Source organism: Rhea pennata, chromosome 18 (assembly GCF_028389875.1).
Source record: "Rhea pennata isolate bPtePen1 chromosome 18, bPtePen1.pri, whole genome shotgun sequence".
Classification (NCBI taxonomy): Eukaryota; Metazoa; Chordata; class Aves; order Rheiformes; family Rheidae; genus Rhea; species Rhea pennata.
Genome location: NC_084680.1, coordinates 2360343 through 2377978, shown reverse-complemented (window position 1 = coordinate 2377978; position 17636 = coordinate 2360343). Strand labels below are relative to the sequence as shown.

General features: G+C 60.5%; 3 protein-coding genes across 3 annotated transcripts in view; 2 read left to right on the top strand and 1 right to left on the bottom strand.

Annotated features, from left to right (window-relative positions):
* The window catches only part of NPDC1 (neural proliferation, differentiation and control 1), a 33568-nt gene extending 30481 nt beyond the window's left edge, over nt 1-3087 (top strand). The window contains exon 9 of the mRNA XM_062591297.1: nt 1311-3087. Within this exon, the coding sequence (XP_062447281.1) occupies nt 1311-1388 (78 nt within the window). The 3' untranslated portion in view covers nt 1389-3087. The remainder of the gene's footprint in view (nt 1-1310) is intronic.
* Nucleotides 3088-8180: 5093 nt separating this feature from the next.
* LOC134148663 (POU domain, class 5, transcription factor 3) lies at nt 8181-13119 on the top strand. The gene is made up of 5 exons (XM_062591032.1): nt 8181-8708; nt 10615-10726; nt 11204-11334; nt 12044-12208; nt 12868-13119. Exons 1-5 carry the CDS (start codon nt 8181-8183, stop codon nt 13117-13119), a joined length of 1188 nt encoding a protein of 395 aa, XP_062447016.1.
* Nucleotides 13120-16382: 3263 nt separating this feature from the next.
* Nucleotides 16383-17426, bottom strand: FUT7 (fucosyltransferase 7). The gene has a single exon (XM_062591295.1). It carries the CDS (start codon nt 17424-17426, stop codon nt 16383-16385), a length of 1044 nt encoding a protein of 347 aa, XP_062447279.1.
* Between the last annotated feature and the right edge of the window lie 210 nt (nt 17427-17636).

The window sequence follows — 17636 nt, the reverse complement described above, 5'->3', positions numbered from 1 at the left end:
GTGGGCTCTGGGGTGTGGGGGTCCTCATGAGGAGGCCGTTTACAAATGTCCTTTGTCAAACTCGCTGATGGTCCAGCCCTGCTGTGTCCCCCAGCAGCTCCCGGCAGAGCGCCCACCATCCCGCTTGCTTCGAACACCAGGCACTCTCCCGGCCAGAGCTGTTGGGGCAGCTCAAGGCGATGTGAGATGGGGCTGCTGCTGGTCCCCCTGTCCATACTGGTGTCCAGTATGGGTGCTAGTGTCCACAGGGGCTCCTGCTCACTGCTTCAGGCCCAAAGCTGCCTCAAAACTTCCCCCGCAGGGAGCATGAGGCTGGCTTGGCTCTGTGAGCAGGGCTGGTGGTGGAAGCCAGGGCAGCTCTCAGGGCGAGCAGGTTTGCATTGCTGCAAACATGAAGCCTAAGTTTGCTCCAAGTATTTGAGGGACAGAAGTGGGGCTTCTGGACATGGGGACATTCCTTGGGGAGTGCTTCCCTGCTTTGTCTCAGGAGCTGAGAATCGCAGCGTCCATCGGCAAACCGAACCCAACCACCCCCGAGATGCAGGCAGCAAGGCCTCACTGGGGCTCCTGGACGCTGGAGATCTGATGGCTCCAGGCCACCAGGCGGATCCAGGCCCCGGTCCATGACCTCCCTGACCACTGGCTGGACCATGGGAATTGTGGCCAGAGACCTCACTCAAACCCAGAGGGGACTTTTCTGGCCCTTCAGCTCAATGGGAACCTTGGAGAAGGGCAGCTCCTAACAGCCCTGCTACAGGCCAGGGTGTAAAGAGCACAAAGGGACCCAAAGGGAGCCTTTCACATGGTAATGGCTGTGGTGCCCAGCCATCAGGGCCCAGTTAAGGGTCATCATTAAGTCTTTACAGGCCCATTAAAGGGCTGTTGATGACACACTGGCAGTCTGGGCAACCAGCCCATTGCTGTCAGCGAGGCTGGTGGGTGCTGGCATGGGAGAGCACTGCCCATTCCCCCCTGGAGCATCCCATCTGGTCAGTCAGAGCATCCCAGTCTGCTCCCTCCCCACCCCAGTACAGAGCCAGGAGCTTTCCCAGCAGTGGGTGCTGGGACTCTGGCGCATGTCCCCCCACCCCCGGGACTGGACCGCCCGGCTTCCCACCCAAGTCTCTCTCCCTCTCGGCCTCAGTTTCCCCCCCGGCTGGCTTGCGCGTGAGCGGGTGCTGTGCCTCCGGGGCCCTGTGCGTCGGGGTCACTCCCGGCCCCATTACGGAGACGGGCTGGGGAAGCTCAGGAGCCCATCGGCTGCTTTCTGACCTGCTTTTTTCCCTCCCTCCATCCCGGCACCACCGCAGACGGGAGAAATGGAAGTGCGCAACCCGCTGTTCGATGACTCCACCTTACACCCCCCGAGCCCCAAGTTGCACCAGTAACACCCGTCCTCGCTCCTCGCACCCAAGCTCGCTACGGACTGTACGCAGAACGCCCGGACCTACCGCAGGTGGCCACCGCCGCAGGGCACCCGCGGGGCCCCAAAAAACCCCGCTCTGCCAGACTGTTCGCCGCCTGCCCAATAAACACCCGCTATCAGCTACGGGACGGGGGGCCGCCCCCCCTGTTTCCAGCCTCCTTGGTCTCTTTGGCGACAGTGCGTCCCTGCCTTGCCCCATGGCTCCCCCGTGCCGCCGCTGTGGCACGGAAATGGGGGGGCTGCAGTACCAGCTCCAAGGAGGGGGGCGAGAGCTGCTCTGACACCCGCAGCCAGGCTAAAAATGCAAGAGGAGCTGGGAAAGGTCCTGAGAGGGAGGCACAGAGCACCGACAGGGCCGCAACACGCTCTCGGCTTCAGCCGGCAGCGCGGCCAGGGTTGGTCGACTTTGCCGTGAGCCCATCCAGGAGGGCTGGAAACTTTCCCAGGATTCGGCAAGCATCTTTAAAGGCTGGCACTGGGCTGCCTGCTCTGTCCCCTCCTGCCCCCAAAAGCCTCTGTGCCCGGGGCCCTGCTTGAGAAGCCCAAAGCGGGAACGAGAGGGAGATGAGGAGGCTACAGGCTTTGCTCCAGGTGATGCATCCGTGACTGCTGCCGCCGCAGGGAGCATCCCCGCACAGTGCGCGGCCGCTGCTTTGCACAGGCAGCACAGTGGCCTTCCCCCCACCGTGGGCCCAGTGCTTTACTCCTTGCTGGGGCTGCTGGTCCCCAGAGGTGCCCATGCTGAGGAAGGCCCAGGTGCCCATGGGGACCCCCTTGCCCAGGACGGCGGCACGAGCCCCTCCAACGGGCAGGGGATTTCCTTGAGATGTGCTCGCGATGTTTTAGGCTATCTGCATCTTCTCCACTGCTCTGGCCGCCGTGGGGCTGGATTTTAAAGCGCCCTGGGGTGCCAAGGACAAGAAAGCTGTCATGTGCAGTGCTCAGCACCACTGGGCTTCCCGGGCATCAGTCAGAAAAGGTTAAACATTTTGCTTTGAAACCGGCTAGCAGTGGAGAAGAGAGCAGAGAGCAGAGCATCCCCAGGGCTCGAGGAGGGCAAGGAAAGCCGTAGCCAAGCAGTTGTCCGGACGATGGCAGAGCTTGCCAAGTGAGGGGCGCAGCAGGCACCCCCACGGCTCGCTGCAGCGCCAGCACAGCTGCATTGGGACCCTGCTGCCCGCCAGCATCGCCCCGTGCCCGTCCCGAGACACCGGTCCCTGTGTAGGCAAATTCCGGGCTGCTCCGCTGCAGCCAGTACTCCCTGCATGGCACGGGACGGTTCCCACGTCCATCAGGGCACTGTGTCTGGCTCCGGAGCCATGGTGGCCAGTGGCTGCATGTTGTGCCCACTCGCCAGCCCGTGCTGCCACATCCTGGCTGGGAGCCCCACATCTCTTCCCAGAGCCTCCAGGGTGGTTGCTGCATGCAGGTGGCTCATTGCACGCGTGGGTGATGCAGGCAGAGACGTGGCCCCGTGCCGGTGAGCAGTGGTGCAGCGGGGCTTAAAGGCAGAAGTCGTCCCTTCATGGATGCTTTCTCTTCGCTGCACTACGTTAAATGTGGGTTGCTGCCCCCTCTTCCCTGACAGCATCGTCATTGTATGGATTGTAGTTATTTTTTTTTAAAAAAAGGAGATTTTATTAAAACAACCATGTTTGAGACCCATTGCGAGTGTGTGGTGTGGGGCCAGATGGGCTTCTGCCCACCGTGGCCCCTGCTCTGTTGCATTGGATGGGGGGATCCTCTCGCCCTGGGGTACTCCTCACCCAGCCGCCTGCCCGGGTGCAGGGGGCTCCAGGCTGAGACCTCTTTCCTTATTCCCAAGGAAGAATGCATCAAGGCTTGGAGCTTCCCAAATGCTTGGGCCTCTGCCAAAGCGTCTGAGTGGGGAAGAAGGCAGGTGAGTGCAGGATTTACACCCGGGGCCCGTAAAGCAGCGTCGGGCCCTGCTGCCCGCCTAACGTCTCGCCCTCCAGGGCCGGGTCCTTCACACCTTGGTCCTGGCCTCAGATAAGAGCTATATCGGGTGCTCCTCCAGCCTCGCATTGTTTAGCAGGGCTAAATGTCTTAGTTCCTCTCCCGGCCCAGCTCTTTGATCACATTAACCCCCTGGTGCTGATACAATCTCGGCTCCTCCGGGGTTTCGGCAGCGCCGGAAGGTCGGGTGCTATTGTCCAGCCTGGAGCCGGGCATCTTGGTCACTTGGTGACTCACCTGTGGTCAATGGGGGGGGGGAGGGTTGTCCCCACTGTTGCAGGCTGCCATCACTATTAGCCCCATAGAGCTGTTGCTGGAGGGCCTGGCTGGCATTGCCCTGGGCTGTGACGGGTGCCCTGAGCCCCGCCACAGCCACTGCCTGGTTCCCAAGAACCAAGGACAAAGCTCAGCCTGAGCACCCCGATTTGGCCCCACATGCTTGAACCCTCAGGGACACGATGCAGGTTCCAGCTCCGTGGCGAGTGTGGCATCTCTGGTGAGCTGCATAAGGGCCGTAGCTGCTTAAATGGCTGCAGGCAGAGGTGCTGTGGCCTCTTACAGAGCTGTCAGGCAGGAGAAGATGCTGCCACAGAGCAAAGGGGGAGCTGGGAGGGGGGACCTGTGAGTCACCCTATGGCTGGATGGGTGCTGCCAGCATGGCAGCTGCACAGCCCGTGCCGTGATAAAGGTGATGCTTCTCATGCAAGTCTTAAGGCCAGAAGTGGGGAGTTCATGCTCTTCTGGGGCTTCTTCAAGTCTTTGGTGGCTTTTGCTCTCTAAGTGTGAAGACAGCATCCCCCAACCACTCCCGGTTGGGTGCCGAGGCCACCTCGGCCAATGCTGCCCTGGACCTGGGGGACTAGAGCTGCCCGCTCCCCCTTGGGAGCCTTCCATCTGCTCTGCTGCCAGCCAGGAGCCACCCCGGGCTCCCGACCTCTGGCTGCAGCCCTGCTGGGCTCCCACGCCTCGAGGGGACAGAAAGATGCCTCCTGTTCAGCACCACGCAGCACTGCTCGGACGCACATGACAGCGCCATGCGCTGGGACGCTTAAAGCCTAGAAAAGGCATCTGCCCTGGAGCAACACTTCTGTCCTGCCGCAGCTTGGACGCAGGGGCTCTGCTGGGCCCCCAGGCTGTCTGTACCTCAATTCCCCACCACCACCACCTCCAGTAACAGCAGAGAGGAAGTGCTGGTGGTTCCAGCTCACGGTGACATGGGTGATGTCTGAATTACAGCCCAGGCTCTGTACCACTGGGCCATTTTAATGAGGAGGCCAAGTTAACAAGGACACAGATGTGGACCAGATCACCCTTCAGGGCTTTCATCTCAGCCTAGGCGCGTACACTACAAGCAGCCCTTTCGTCTTCCCAGCGTCAGCAAGATGTGGGGCACGGGGGTGGGGGGGGGATCTTCCTGCCCGATGCTGTCAAGCCAAGGGCATGTGGTGAGGGCAGGAGAGCAGCACCCACCTCCGCTCCTGAGGCCGAGCAGTCTTGTCCCACACTCGTGGGCAAGGCTGGGGAAGCAGGACTCGTAGGTCATGGACCGTGGCCAGGGGTGCAAAGAAGACTCTCCATCACCCCAGCTGCATGAGTCTGTCTGTCCAGCCCTGACAGGACCATTCAGCTATGGCCAAGCAAACTGGATTGCCATGGAGGAGCTTCAGTTTTTGCTCCCACAGGAGGGAATTGGGGGGGGGGGGGCTGAAGCCACTGGCCTGACCCTTCTCAGATGGACCTGGAGTGAAATTTTCAAAGGTGGACCCAGCTGGGCCCTTCATGTTGCTGCTGACCACCTCCGCCCCAAGCCCACCTTGTGTGGGGCTGCAGCCCACCACATCGCTCTCCTTTGAGCATATTATGCAATAAACCCAGGGGCATCCAGCAGAGGCCTCTGACAGCTCCTATCTCCCCTGTCTGGGTTTGATAGTGATTAAAACAACATCTTCGGCTACACGTCACACCACCTTCTGCCACCAAGCCAAACCAGTATGACCCAGCAAATGGGAGAGAGACAAATTCACGTACACCTCAGTGCCCCCAGCTTGCTGTTGTCCCACCAAAGTGAGCAGGATACAGCTGTCACTTTCTGCCCCCCCTTCTCCTAGCAGGAGCCCACCGATGGCTGCTTTGGCTGGGGGGTTTCCCACCGGCCTGGAAATGCCGCGGGTTGCCGTCCTTGTCCTTCCTCCGCTGAAGCACGGGGACTCCGGCAACGTCTGCTCAGAATGGAGGCTAGCCGGATGGCTAGGAGCTGCGACCGGGGGTGGGGTGGGGGGGACCGTTGCGGGGGGGTGCTCACCCCATTGAAATGGATGGAGATAGGGGGGGACGGAGAGAAACCCCACTGACTTGCTCCACATCCCCCAGCGAAAACCATCGCTGCCCACAATGGGCCGGGCTCCTACAAAGAGGCAGTTCAAAGTCAACGTCTCCCCTTCTCCTCCGCCTGTATATGAAAGGGAGCTGGAATGCGTTTGAGGGCGCGATGGCTCGGTCCCGCTTCCTGGGGGGATGGAGAGAGAGAGCAGGTCGGGGGGGGAGGAGGCGGGGGCCCCCGGGCGAAGAACAATAAATCAAAGGGGAAAGAGGAGTTGCTGCCGAGCTGAAGACTCTTCTAAAAACGTCCCAGCCCCAGCTGGAGCCCGGCCCGAGCAGAGCTTGATCGCTGCCCATCGGAGTCCCGCGGCGCCACTTCCTCTGCCCGCGGGCCCCGGCGCAGCCTCCGCGGAGGGGCCTTCGGCGGCCGGGCAGCGGCCCAAGCCCAAGGCGGCGCCCGGCCACGTCGAGCAGAGGGGGCTTCGCTTCTCGGCCTATTCCCCCACTCAAGACTGCTTTATTATTATTATTATTATTATTATTATTATTATTACTACATTTTTTGCAGCCGTCAGGTCTTCCGAGGGCATTTTCCGAAGGGCTGGCCGCTCCGCGGCTTTGCTAGAGCAGCACGGCACACGGACCGACGCTGTAGCAGCAGGCAGCTCATCCCCGTTTCAGGAAGGGCTCCAAATCCCGCATACCCCCCTTCCTCCTTTTTTTTTTTTTTTCCCTCCTCCTCCATCTATAAAATTCATTGCAATGCAGGCGCTGGTTCCTCCCCCCTCCCCCCCCTTACACGCCCGCACCCACACCGGTGCCCAAGGCGATGTGTCAATGGCCGCCGAAAGGAGGGAGGCTGCTCGGCCTGCCCGAGGGGAGCCCGGCCCAGCTGCTGGCGCTGCGGCCACCACCCAGAGCAATTGTGTCATGAATGGGTGACAAACCGCCTCCCTTTCAGGCCCTGCCAGAAGCCCCTATCTCCTCGGCATATCTCCTGAGTGCGAGACTGCAGAGGGCCAAGCCGCAGCTCTCGGTAATCCGGGTTAATAAACAGCGAAGGGTTCTGGCGGCGGGCCTGCCCCTTGCCCTGGGCATGGGGCTACCCCCCATCTTGCCTGGGGAGGCACCGGCTTGATGCCTGGTCTGTGGCACAAGCTCCTCCGCAGAGGTCCATGGGGCAGCAGGTCAGTGCCACCTCTGCGGACTGTCCTGGAAAGCCACTGCAGATGTTGGGGGAAGGGGGGAAATGCCTTGAGCCCAGCTCCGATAGCTCCATTGCGAAAGGGCAGTGGGAAAGGAAAGCCCCTGAGATAGGGAAAACATCATGCCAGGGCCATTGTGCAGCAGATGTCCCTGATAGCCCCAGCGGCACACCCAGTGCTCCGGGGGCCTCTGCACAGCGAGAGGCAAGAGCGCAGCTCTGCAAAGCAAAGCAGGCGCCCACCCTCCCAGATGCCAGCCTTCCTCCTGCAGCATGAGGAAGAGGAGAGCACCAGCGGGAGCGCAATGGAGCCCAGCTTGCCTCCCGGCCGCTGTCCCTGTGGCATTGCCGTGGTGCTGCAGGCCTGTGCTGCTCGGCCCATGCTTCCTGCCTTGCTGCAGACAGGCACCAAGTGCTTGCAGAGCAACCCCAGTGCTTGAAGGCACCAGCATCCTGGTGTCATCCCTGGAGTTCATCCTCGGTCCTCTTGATGAGGGGCTGCCCGCAGCCCTAGGCAAGATCTCCGCTCTTGGGCACCTCCAACTTAGCTTAGCTCAGGCTGCTGCGACTATCACCTGCCCCCAAAGTGTCCCCTCGACTGCTGTTTTCCTGCCCTCCATGAGACCCTACAGCAGGAAGTTCCCCAGATCAGCAGCTGCTCAGAAGGGAGCATTGCCCAGGGAGGGATGGAGACGTTGGCCTCCCCCTTCCCGGGCGTCCTGGGAACTGTGTGCAAGGGGACAGCGAGCCCTGGCCCTGCCACTTTGCTGTTGGCTGCACAAACAGGGTGTTCACAGCTTGGTGGGTGGGTGTCCCACGGTGCAGCTGCTTGCCGGGGTTTATTACCCCACTCATGTGACATCGAGCCTTCTCCTTTCTGTGGCCCTCAGTGGGAAAGGATCCCAGAGAGCCATAAATCACATAGTCCCTGTGCTTAATTTCCCCTCTGGGTGCACACCCCCGTGGCCGGGCCGAAGGTGCCCGCTCCTCATCCTCTCACTCCCTTCCCCCCTCCCAGAAAAAGGGGATCAAGTTCACGCCCGACCCACCGGTGCGGCCATGCCGCCGGGGCCAATGGGGCCGAGGCCCATTTCCATACGGTCCGGCCCGGCCCGGCCCGGCCCGGCCCCACCGCCCTCAGTGGCCTCGGCGGCGCCGCAGCATGGAGGCACCGTCGGGTGAGCTGCGCCCGGCCTGAGCGCCGCGGCCGGGCCTTGCCGCAGCGCTGCATGGAGCCCTAGGGTCGCGGGCACCATGTTCAGCCCGGATGGGGGGCTGCCGGCCGCCCCCTTCGGCCTGCTGCCCGACGGCGGCCCGCCTTTCCCCCGCGGCGGCTACGACGGCGCAGCCGCCCAGCAGCTTTTCTTCCCCTTCGCGGCCGAGCCCGACGGCGGCCGCGACGCCGCGGCGGCGCCCCGCGCCTGGCTGCCCGCGCCCGCAGGGCCCGCGGGGCCCGCGGCCAAGGCTGAGGCGCGCCCGGCCCGGCCCTGCCGCCAGGGTTCCCCCGACGGCCGCGCTGCGCCGCCCGCCGCGCCCTGCTGCGGCCCTGCCTGGGCGGCCCCGCCGTGGGGCGGCCCCGCGGCCCCCGCCGCCACCGCCGCCGCCGCCGCCCTGCCCGGGCCGCCCTTCGCCTCCGCCGCCTCCGCCGCCTTCCCCGCCGGCCACGGCCTCTGCCCCGCCGCCCTGCAGCAGGGTTCGGGCGGCCTCTCCAGCCTGGGCAGCAGCGGCAGCTCCAGCGGCGCCGCGAGCGAGGGTGGACAGTCCAGCGACAGCGGCGACGAGGTGAGAGACTCGCGACGCCGGCCCCGGGCCCGAGCAGAGCATGCGGCGGGCAGGGAGGCCGCGCTCCCGGGCGCCGGGCGCGCGCCCCATCGCGCCTCGCCGCCTGCCCCGACGGTCGCCTGCCCTGGCCGGGGCGGCTGTTAGGCCGCGGTGCCCTCGGCCCTGAAGCCCGGCCTGGGGCAGGGCCGGAGATGCTACCGTCGCGGGGGCGCTGCCGGCGCCGTCGGGGTCGGGCCCACTGTGCCCGCGCGCAGCGAGGCCCAAGGAGGCACCTCGCACGGAGCAGACGGCTCAGGCGGCACCCTCTGAGTTGGAAGGGGCGCTCCATCCTCCCCCCTGCTCGGGGAGAGGCTCCCCTGGCTCCGGGAGTCACTGGCGTGCCTGCCTCCGACACCCTGCCGCTGGGCGGTCTCTGCTCGCTTTGCTGTGGTCCTACCAAAACCACTTTTTAAATGCCTTTTTTTTTTTTTAAGGGGGTATTGGGCTTTTTTTCGGGGGGGGGGGACTTTTTTTCCTGGGCATTTCAAAGCAGAGCTCCTGGGTGGCAGTTTTGAGTTGGGTACGTGTTACTTCATGACAAAAACCTCCGCTTAGATGAGAATCGCCGGAGCACCACAGAGGATTAAAGCTCTGGGATCTGTCTTGCTGCATCTGATCTAGCCGCTGCAAGAGTCGCCTCCAACCTGCGCTGCTGCGAAAAGACCCCACCTCTTTCTTCCACCCCGCTCCCCACTCCCTTTTTGGAAAGTTTTTGCAAAGTTTTTCCACTGTAGGTTGGTTTGTTGGTTTTAGGTAGAGCTGCTGCAAAGTAGCTGCCTAAGGGAGTTAGAAGCACTCGGACCCCCTGAGTTCAGGCTGTGGGAGCCGGTGGGGGTGCATGTGGTGTGGCATCGCCTGGGCTCTCCTGGCCTCTGTGTGGCTCTGTAGTGCCAGATCGGGATTAGATAAAACTTTTTCTCACCTGAGAGAGGGATCGGGAGTGCTCTGTGGCAGGGATGCGCTCAGGCTTGGTGTGGACGATGTCTGTGACCACGTAAAGGGGACTTGTTGGCAGGAGGCACCTCTGTAAAATCTGATATTCTGCTATGAGTATGGAAACTTGGCAAATGGTTGCAAAATGCCCACTGCAGCAGTTTGAGACTGTAATGCAGAGAGGAGATGAAGCGCTTGGTAAGCAGCTTTCCCGAAGTGAAGAGCCCAGTTGTTGGAAGGATTGGTTTAAAACCCACTCAAATCATCTGCGCTTTCATCGGTTTCTTTATCTGAGTCATTTTGCCTGCCCTGGGCATCACCAACAAACCGGGCTGGTGCCTGCCCCTCTCCCTGCCGCAGAACTGTGGGAGGCAGAGGCCTGTGATCCTGGGGAGCTGAGCCCCGTGGTACATGTGGCAGGGTGGGACAGAGGAGAAACGCCAGGGACATCAGCGAATGTGCCACAGGCTGTGTCTGTGCTGCCCCTGGGCAGGAGCAATGGTCTGAACCCGGGGGTGGAAGTGCTCCCTGGCATGTTTAAGTGCTCACCATGACCTAACCTTTGCACCAGCCATCTGAGAGCAGTAGCTCAGCCACGTGGTGCTACCGTCTTGATGAGCCACTGCCAGGATGGTTACTGATGGGTTTTTCCAGGTGATTCTGCTGTGGAGCGAGGTGGGGTGGAGACGTTTTGGGCTTCAGAGCCCAAGAGTCCTTTGCTCAGTGTTTGGGAAAGCCTTCTGCATTGAGCCTGGTGGCGGCAGCAGCCGGTTGATGTGTGCACTGCCGAGGGCTCAGCTGAGCCCACCCCAGTCCCGCTGCTGTGGTGTCCAGGCACATGCAGGTCCTGGTGGGTGGACCAGACCCCTTTTCTTCCCAGCTCCAGCCCACAGAGGTGCAAGGTTCTACTCTGACTTTGCTTCTGCCCGTGCAGGATGCACCAACATCAGAAGAGCTGGAGCAGTTTGCCAAGGACCTCAAGCACAAGCGCATCATGTTGGGCTTCACGCAGGCTGATGTGGGGCTGGCTCTTGGCATTCTCTATGGTAAGAGCTGTTCTGGGTCTCTTCCCCCATACCCAGGGCCCTGCATCACGGTGAGGAAGAGGGGAGGTCTGCCTGGGGAATGGAGCAGCCCTTGGGTGAAGGGGTTGCTGCTGCAGAGTGCCCTACAAAGGAGCTGGTGAGCATGAGTGCCCTGATCCCCTGGAGTTCCCTTCTCCTCCTTGCCGTATTTTATGCACTTCCATAAACCTGGAAGGATTTGAGCCTAGTGTGAGCAGTAATAAACTGCTCAAAATAGCTACAGCCGCTTTTTGAAGGGTGTTTCAGAGCTTTAAATCCTGCTGAAATAGCAGGGAAAATGCCCTTACCAGATACTTTGGTGCCAAAGGACAGGGCTCCTGGGGGGCTGGTGGAGATGGGAGCTGCAGAGCTCCTTTCCCCAGGCACGTGGTGTGGGGAGCTCAGAGATGGGAACTGCGAGTAACCAGGGCCCCTGCCTGCCCTGTCTCCTCTGCCCAGGGAAGATGTTCAGCCAGACGACCATCTGCCGGTTTGAAGCTCTCCAGCTCAGCTTCAAGAATATGTGCAAGCTGAAGCCGCTGCTGCAGCGCTGGCTCAATGAGGCAGAGAACACTGACAACATGCAAGAGGTGCTGAGCCAGAGTTATCTTCCTGTCCAGGGCTCGGGGGCATCCACAGGCCAATGAACCATCAAGCGGCAGTTCCTCCTGCCTCAAAAAAGCGGTTTGGGGGAGAGGAGAGAAGCAGGCTTCCCCCATTTTAGTGACAACATTCTGCCCTTCTCGCAGCCAGGGCTTTGGTCCCAGCTTGCCAAGCTGCAGGGGGAGAACCGTATCTGCTGGTGACCAGGTAACACCTTCTGAAAGGCTGGCAGGAGAGCAGAAGGGGCTTCCTCTGAGGGAAGTGAGCCAGCATTTCCAGCATATATCCCTTGTGACAGCTTTGGCAGCTCCCTTGTTGGAGCAGCCAAGTATTGCTGGAGCCTCAAATGTCAGCCAAAAAAAAAAAAAAAAAAAAAGCTGATGTAAATTTGCAGAGATTTAAATGCAGATTCAAACGTGTCCATCTCCCACTGCACCACCTCGCAGGCAGAGTTAGTGGCAGGACACTGGGCATGTCCCTGGGTGCAGTAGGGTGAAGCTTGAGAGCAAAGTCTTCTACTGCATCTCTCTGGAAAGCAACTGCTGTGAAGAGGCTGTGCTGACAGATATTCCCAGGGACCCGAATTTGTCCCCATCCCTCTCCAGACCTTTGCATGCATCTCCAGAGACTGGGAGGGACGTTCCCAGGCCTGGACTGCTCTGTGACCAAACGCCATGGCCTTTCTTCACTTTCCAGATGTGCAATGCAGAGCAAGTGTTGGCTCAAGCCCGGAAGCGAAAACGCAGGACCAGCATCGAGACCAATGTAAAGGGCACGCTGGAGAGCTTCTTCCGCAAGTGTGTGAAGCCCAGCCCCCAGGAGATCTCCCAGATCGCTGAGGATCTCAACCTGGACAAAGATGTAGGTTTGGCAGAGGGCAGGGAGGGGAGTTGATGCCCAGGCAGCGGTGATTCCTTGGCACCCCTCTCAGGCCAGACGAATGCTTTTCTGTGGAAAACAGTGCTCTGGTTTGCAGCACAATGGTAGTTCACAGTGGGATGTTTGCTTTTTCAAGAGCGCTAGGGCTTGCAGGGTGAAGGATACCACAGCTGAATATAGCCGGGTCACCCTGGCACCTTGTGGAAGGTGGGACTGGGGAAGTTCATGCCTTCCATCTCTCTTCGGATCAGTCTGTCCACCTGGACATGTTCTCCATGAGGGTTTGGGTCACTAGAGATATGTTGCTCCTAATAGCAGGGGATGGAGGAGGGTGGCTGGTCTGAGGGCTGGTGAAGAGTCCCACTGCCTTGAGAGATGGAGTGCACTGCACTGGGAGCGGACTGCCCCAGCTCACCTCGGGGGAGCTGTGAGAGTGAGGCCAGGGCTGGGTGGTCGCCTGGCCATTTGCTAGCGCGCCTGTCCATCCTGAGCCTCCAGGAGGAGCTGCAGCATGGATGGAGCCATGTGGGAGGTCAGGATGCTGTGGGGCTGTGGAGACCCACTGTCAGAAGGGCTTTTTTGGTCTCTAGCTCAGAGTTAGAGCTGGCTGAGCTCATGCACCTTCGTCCCATCCCTCGCAGGTGGTCCGGGTCTGGTTCTGCAACCGGCGTCAGAAAGGCAAGCGGCTGCTGCTGCCCTTTGGCAACGAGGCAGAAGGGGTGATGTACGACATGAACCAGTCGCTGGTGCCCACCGGCCTGCCGATCCCAGTGACCTCCCAGGGCTACAGCCTAGCTCCATCCCCTCCTGTCTACATGCCGCCATTCCACAAGGCTGAGATGTTCCCTCAAGCTCTGCAACCTGGGCTCTCCATGAGTAACAGCAGCCACTGAACCAAGGGCTGCGGGGGCAGTTTGGGAGCTGGATGAAGGTGTTTCCCAGACAGCGCGGCTCGGCTGGTCCCCTGGAGGCGGCTTCCTCCCCTCGCCCTGGAGGGGCCCGTGGCTCTGGTCCTAGTGCCCAAGAGCCTGGCTGGGTGGTTGGCTGCATTTTCTGTTTTTTTGTGCATGAGGGGCAGAGGAAGGGCCGGGAGCCGGGCGCAGAAGCAGTCCCCACTCTCTGCGGTTGCTCCCAGCCCTTCCCGGTTAGGTGAATTGGCCGGTCCCAGCGCTCCCACCTCCATCCTGGGCCCGGGGGGGGGGGGGGGTCAGCATCCCCTTCTCCCTCTCCAAGCTGGGGGCAGCTGCTCCTGCCTCACTTTGACCTGCCTATGCCAGCTGTGCCCAGGGTGCTGAGCCGAGGCCCCATGCCCAGGGTGCTGAGCGGAGCCGCCTTTGCCTCCTCCCGGCTGAGCTGAGCTGCTCTCCTGCAAGAACCACAAAATGAAGCATTTTTTTTAAATTTGGGGTTAAATGGGGTTAAGGGTTGGCGGGGGAGGAGGGTAGGGGCTGGTTTTGTTTTTGTTTTGTTTTCTTTTTCTTTATTTTATTTTTGTTCCCCCCCCTGTGGTTTTTGGTTGTATTTCTAGTTTTTAAAAAGCAAAACTCTTCTCTGTAGCGATTTCTAGTTTCCCAGCTGCCTCCCCTCCCCGGCACGCGCTGCGGGCATCTATGCCCCGGGCTGGGGTGGGAGGAGGGCACCCCAAAGGTTCTCCCCATCTTCTGGGCACCTGGGGCTCGCCAAGAAGCCTAAGGGCTGTCATGTGGAGGGAGGCGACCCTGCGGCCCCCTCCCCAGGCTCGGCCTGCCTCGTCCTCCCAGCCCCCCCCCCTTCTCCCCCAGCTTGGGAGGGATTTGGCCCCAATGCCCAACCGTGGGGTGGTAAAGAGGGGGGCCAAACCCAGGGCCCACGGTGGGGCCAACGCCATCCCATCCGTGCCGCTAGCACCCCTGTGCCTTTGAGCTTGCTGTAGTTAATGATTTTTTTTTCTCCCCCACCCCCAAACCTCTCCTTTAATCATATTCCCTCTGGCAATGAAATAAATCTCAGTTCTTTGGGGCATGAGAGCCAAGTCTAGCCCTTTCCTTGCCTCTGTGCACTGCAAGTGGAGGTGCTGCCGAAACCCCGCAGTAAAGGGAGCCCCGCAGAGAGCAGCTTGTTGAGGTTGCGCCTCCCTGGAGTGGGCCCGGGCGAGAAGGGTCTGCCGCTGGCCTGCTTTCCACTGCCGGTTCCTTGCTGACTGCTTTTGGGAAGGATGAAAATCCGGCGGGGTCACACTCCCTAGGTTTTTCTCCCAAGCAGGAGAACGGCAAGTGCCCTGGGGGATAACCGCACTTTCCCGTGCAGCGTCCTGTGCACGCAGCAGCAGCCGTGAATATCCCGGGGACTTTTCCCACAGCAGAAGCGATGCAGTGACCGACGCTGTGGTGTAACCAACCGGCGTCCTGGCGCACATCACTGGCTGCAACCCCCCTAGCAAGGGGCCGGGGTGCTCCCCATCCAGGCTGTGCAACCTGCCTCCTGCCCTGGGACTGGGGGCTCCCTTTTTTTTATTTATTTTTTTTTAGGGAGTAGGATTTGTGCCTGGGTGAGGTGGGCTTGGGGGCGCCCATGAGTGTCCACACACCTGCAGCCCACTGGAGAAAGGAGAATGGCAGTGGTGGACGATGACTCCTTGGTGTACAGGTCCCCTAGCTGGGTGGGGTGGTGTCACTCATTGTTTGCAGGCACAGGTAGAGCTTGGGGTGTCCCCAGGCCTGAAATGAGGGAAACTGGAGTGACACTTGTGGCCAAAGAGGACATTAATGGCATAGAGCTGCAGAGGCACACGGGAAGGGGGAGCGCAGCGGCAGGGACTGAGCAGTCAGGTCCTTCTACTGGGTGCTGTCACCCAGCCCCAACTGGTGCTGGTGCTGCCAGCCCACACCACCCGCAGCCTGGGCAGGTGCTTCCCATGGGATGCCTGAGGGCCACCTGTGTCCATGGCACAGAGTGTCGATGGTGCAGGGGGTGTGGGTGGTGCAGGGTGCCCATGGGGCAGGATGTGTGCGGTGCAGGGGATGTGGGTGGCACAAGGTGTGCAGGGTGCCCCTGGTGCAGGATGCCCACAGCACAGGGTGTGTGTGGAGCTGGGTGTGTACAGTGCAGAGGGTGTGTTGGGTGCAGGATGTGTGTGGTGCAGGAGTTGTGGAGGGTGCAGGGTGCCCCTGGTGCACATGGTGCAAGTTGTGTGTGGTGTAGGGAGTTTGGAGGGCACAGCATGCTCAGGGTGCCCCCGGTGCACAGTGCCCACAGTGAAGAGGGGCTGTGGTGCAGGGTGCCCCCGGTGCTCACAGTGCAAGGGGTGCCAGCAGAGCAGGGTGCTTATGATGCACAGTGTGTGTGTGGTGCTGGTTGTGCACAGCTCAGGGCGCAGCGGCTGGCCCAGTGCACCCACAACGCAGGACACCTATGTGCTGTGGGGTGCCGTGACGGCGGGCGCCTGCAGCGTGGCGTGCGTGCGTGTGCGGGGCAGCGGGGCTCGCCATGCAGGGTGCCCACTGGGCAGGCGCACTGCACGGCTTCATGCCAGAGCAGCGTGCATGCCAGAGGGGTGCAAGAAACCACAGCCGTCTCTCTTATTCCGCCGCGCACTGAACAGGCTGTGATTGCTTGCGAGATAGCATCCGGTGTCCTGCTTGTTCTCACTGCCTCCTCTCAGCCCACATCCTCCCTCGTGCAGTGACACCCATGGCCAGGAAGCAGGGGTGGGCACAGTGGGTGCTGCAGGGCTGCACCAGGAAGTGGCAGAGCAGAAGGTGTTGGAGCCAGGGACGCCCACGTGGGCAGGTTGAGGGAACCTTGGGTGATTCCTCCTGCGGTCCCCACCAGCCCTTGGCCCAGCCCAGGTCCTGAATGACAGACAGAACCTCTGGAGCACATGCTTTATTTCCAAAGCACCTTCTTGTCATCCCGAACACCGTCACAAGGTTGGTCAGTACTGGGCAGGGGTGGGGGGTTAGTCATATTTTGCAAGAACTCAAGTCATGCACAGTTGCTCAAGGTCACGTTGTGTGGCAATAGTAGGGCTGGGATGAGAGGTCAGGACTCCTGGGGCCCTCTGTGCTCAGTGTGCCGTTTCACAGGAAGGTGCCTCGCTCTCCCCTGCAACTGTTACCTACCGCCCACACATACCCATGGTGTCTCCAGACATTGCTGAGTTTCCTCAGCACACATGCTAGGCATTGAACCAGCTCTCCAGGTTGGTATAGACATGACTCTGGGGCAGGCTGGGATACTTGGGACAAATCATACACATCCGCTCCCTCCAATCCGTGTAGACCTTCACACTGTACCTCTTCTGCCATCCAAAGAACTGCTGGTAGCGGCTGGAGTTCATGGTCTTTAGGAAGCTGGCCAGCTCTGCCAGAGACTCAAAGTCGTTCACATGGATGAAAGAGTCTGCAGGAACAAACTGCTCATAGTTGGCCCGGGGCGGGCCCAGCACCACAGGCACAGTACCAGCCATCAGTGAGTTCCTCCAGAGCTTCTCAGTGATGTAGTCCCGGTGGATAGAGTTCTCGAAGGCAAGATAGAACTTGGACTTGGACGTTGTTGGCAAGAGGCAGTCCTTGCAAAGTGGCTTTTTGTTTGCCTTCCCATATATATCCACATGGAGGTACCTGGAGAGGTTTTTGTAGACTTCTGCTCTTTTCTGAGTCCTATGATAATTGCTAATAACCCAGGACACCAATCCGGTCTTCCTGGGGATGTTCACACTGGCTGATTGGTTGGGCACAAGCTTGCCATAAGGGATGAATATGTCAGAGTCTTGTCTGTATGTCATGACCCAGTTGAAGGTCTGGTTCCATCCTGTTAAAGCTTTAGTGTTTGTTGGGGACTCCAAGGAGACCCAGAGCCAGTTCTGCCCAGGAGGCTTCTCCTTTGGAAGCTTGTCCCTGCTCTGCTGGAGCATGTTATGGTGGAACACCACCACATCTGCCTGACTGAGCAGCCCACGATCCGTGGTGAGCCAACAGCCCGTGATGTTGTAGAGGTCTCTACAAATGTCTGTGCTGAAGTTTGGAGCCTGCTTGGAGGGCCATTCCCAGACCAGGATCATCAGTGGCTTAGTGTGCTTGGGGGCTTTATTGAAGATGTCAGACAAGTTAATAACATACCTGAGGTTCCAGAGCATGATTACAAATAACCCAACAGTAATTAATGCCTTCACACTGGGCAGGCTCCGTGGAGACTGTGGCAGTGTCCATGCTCGGGACATACTGGTGGGTTTCTTGCTGGGCTGATTGTCACCTCCTTGTGCCCCAAGATCCCACACCTGTGGCAGAGGAGAGTCAGCAAGGGAAGACATCAGCTCAGCTTGACCAGGAAGCAGGGCTGGGCTGCATGCAGCGCCTGGAAGGTGGGGAGCCCGGAGGTGCCAGGGTTGGAGAGGATGCAGAAAGGGCTCCTCTGCAGTTTCCCTCACAAC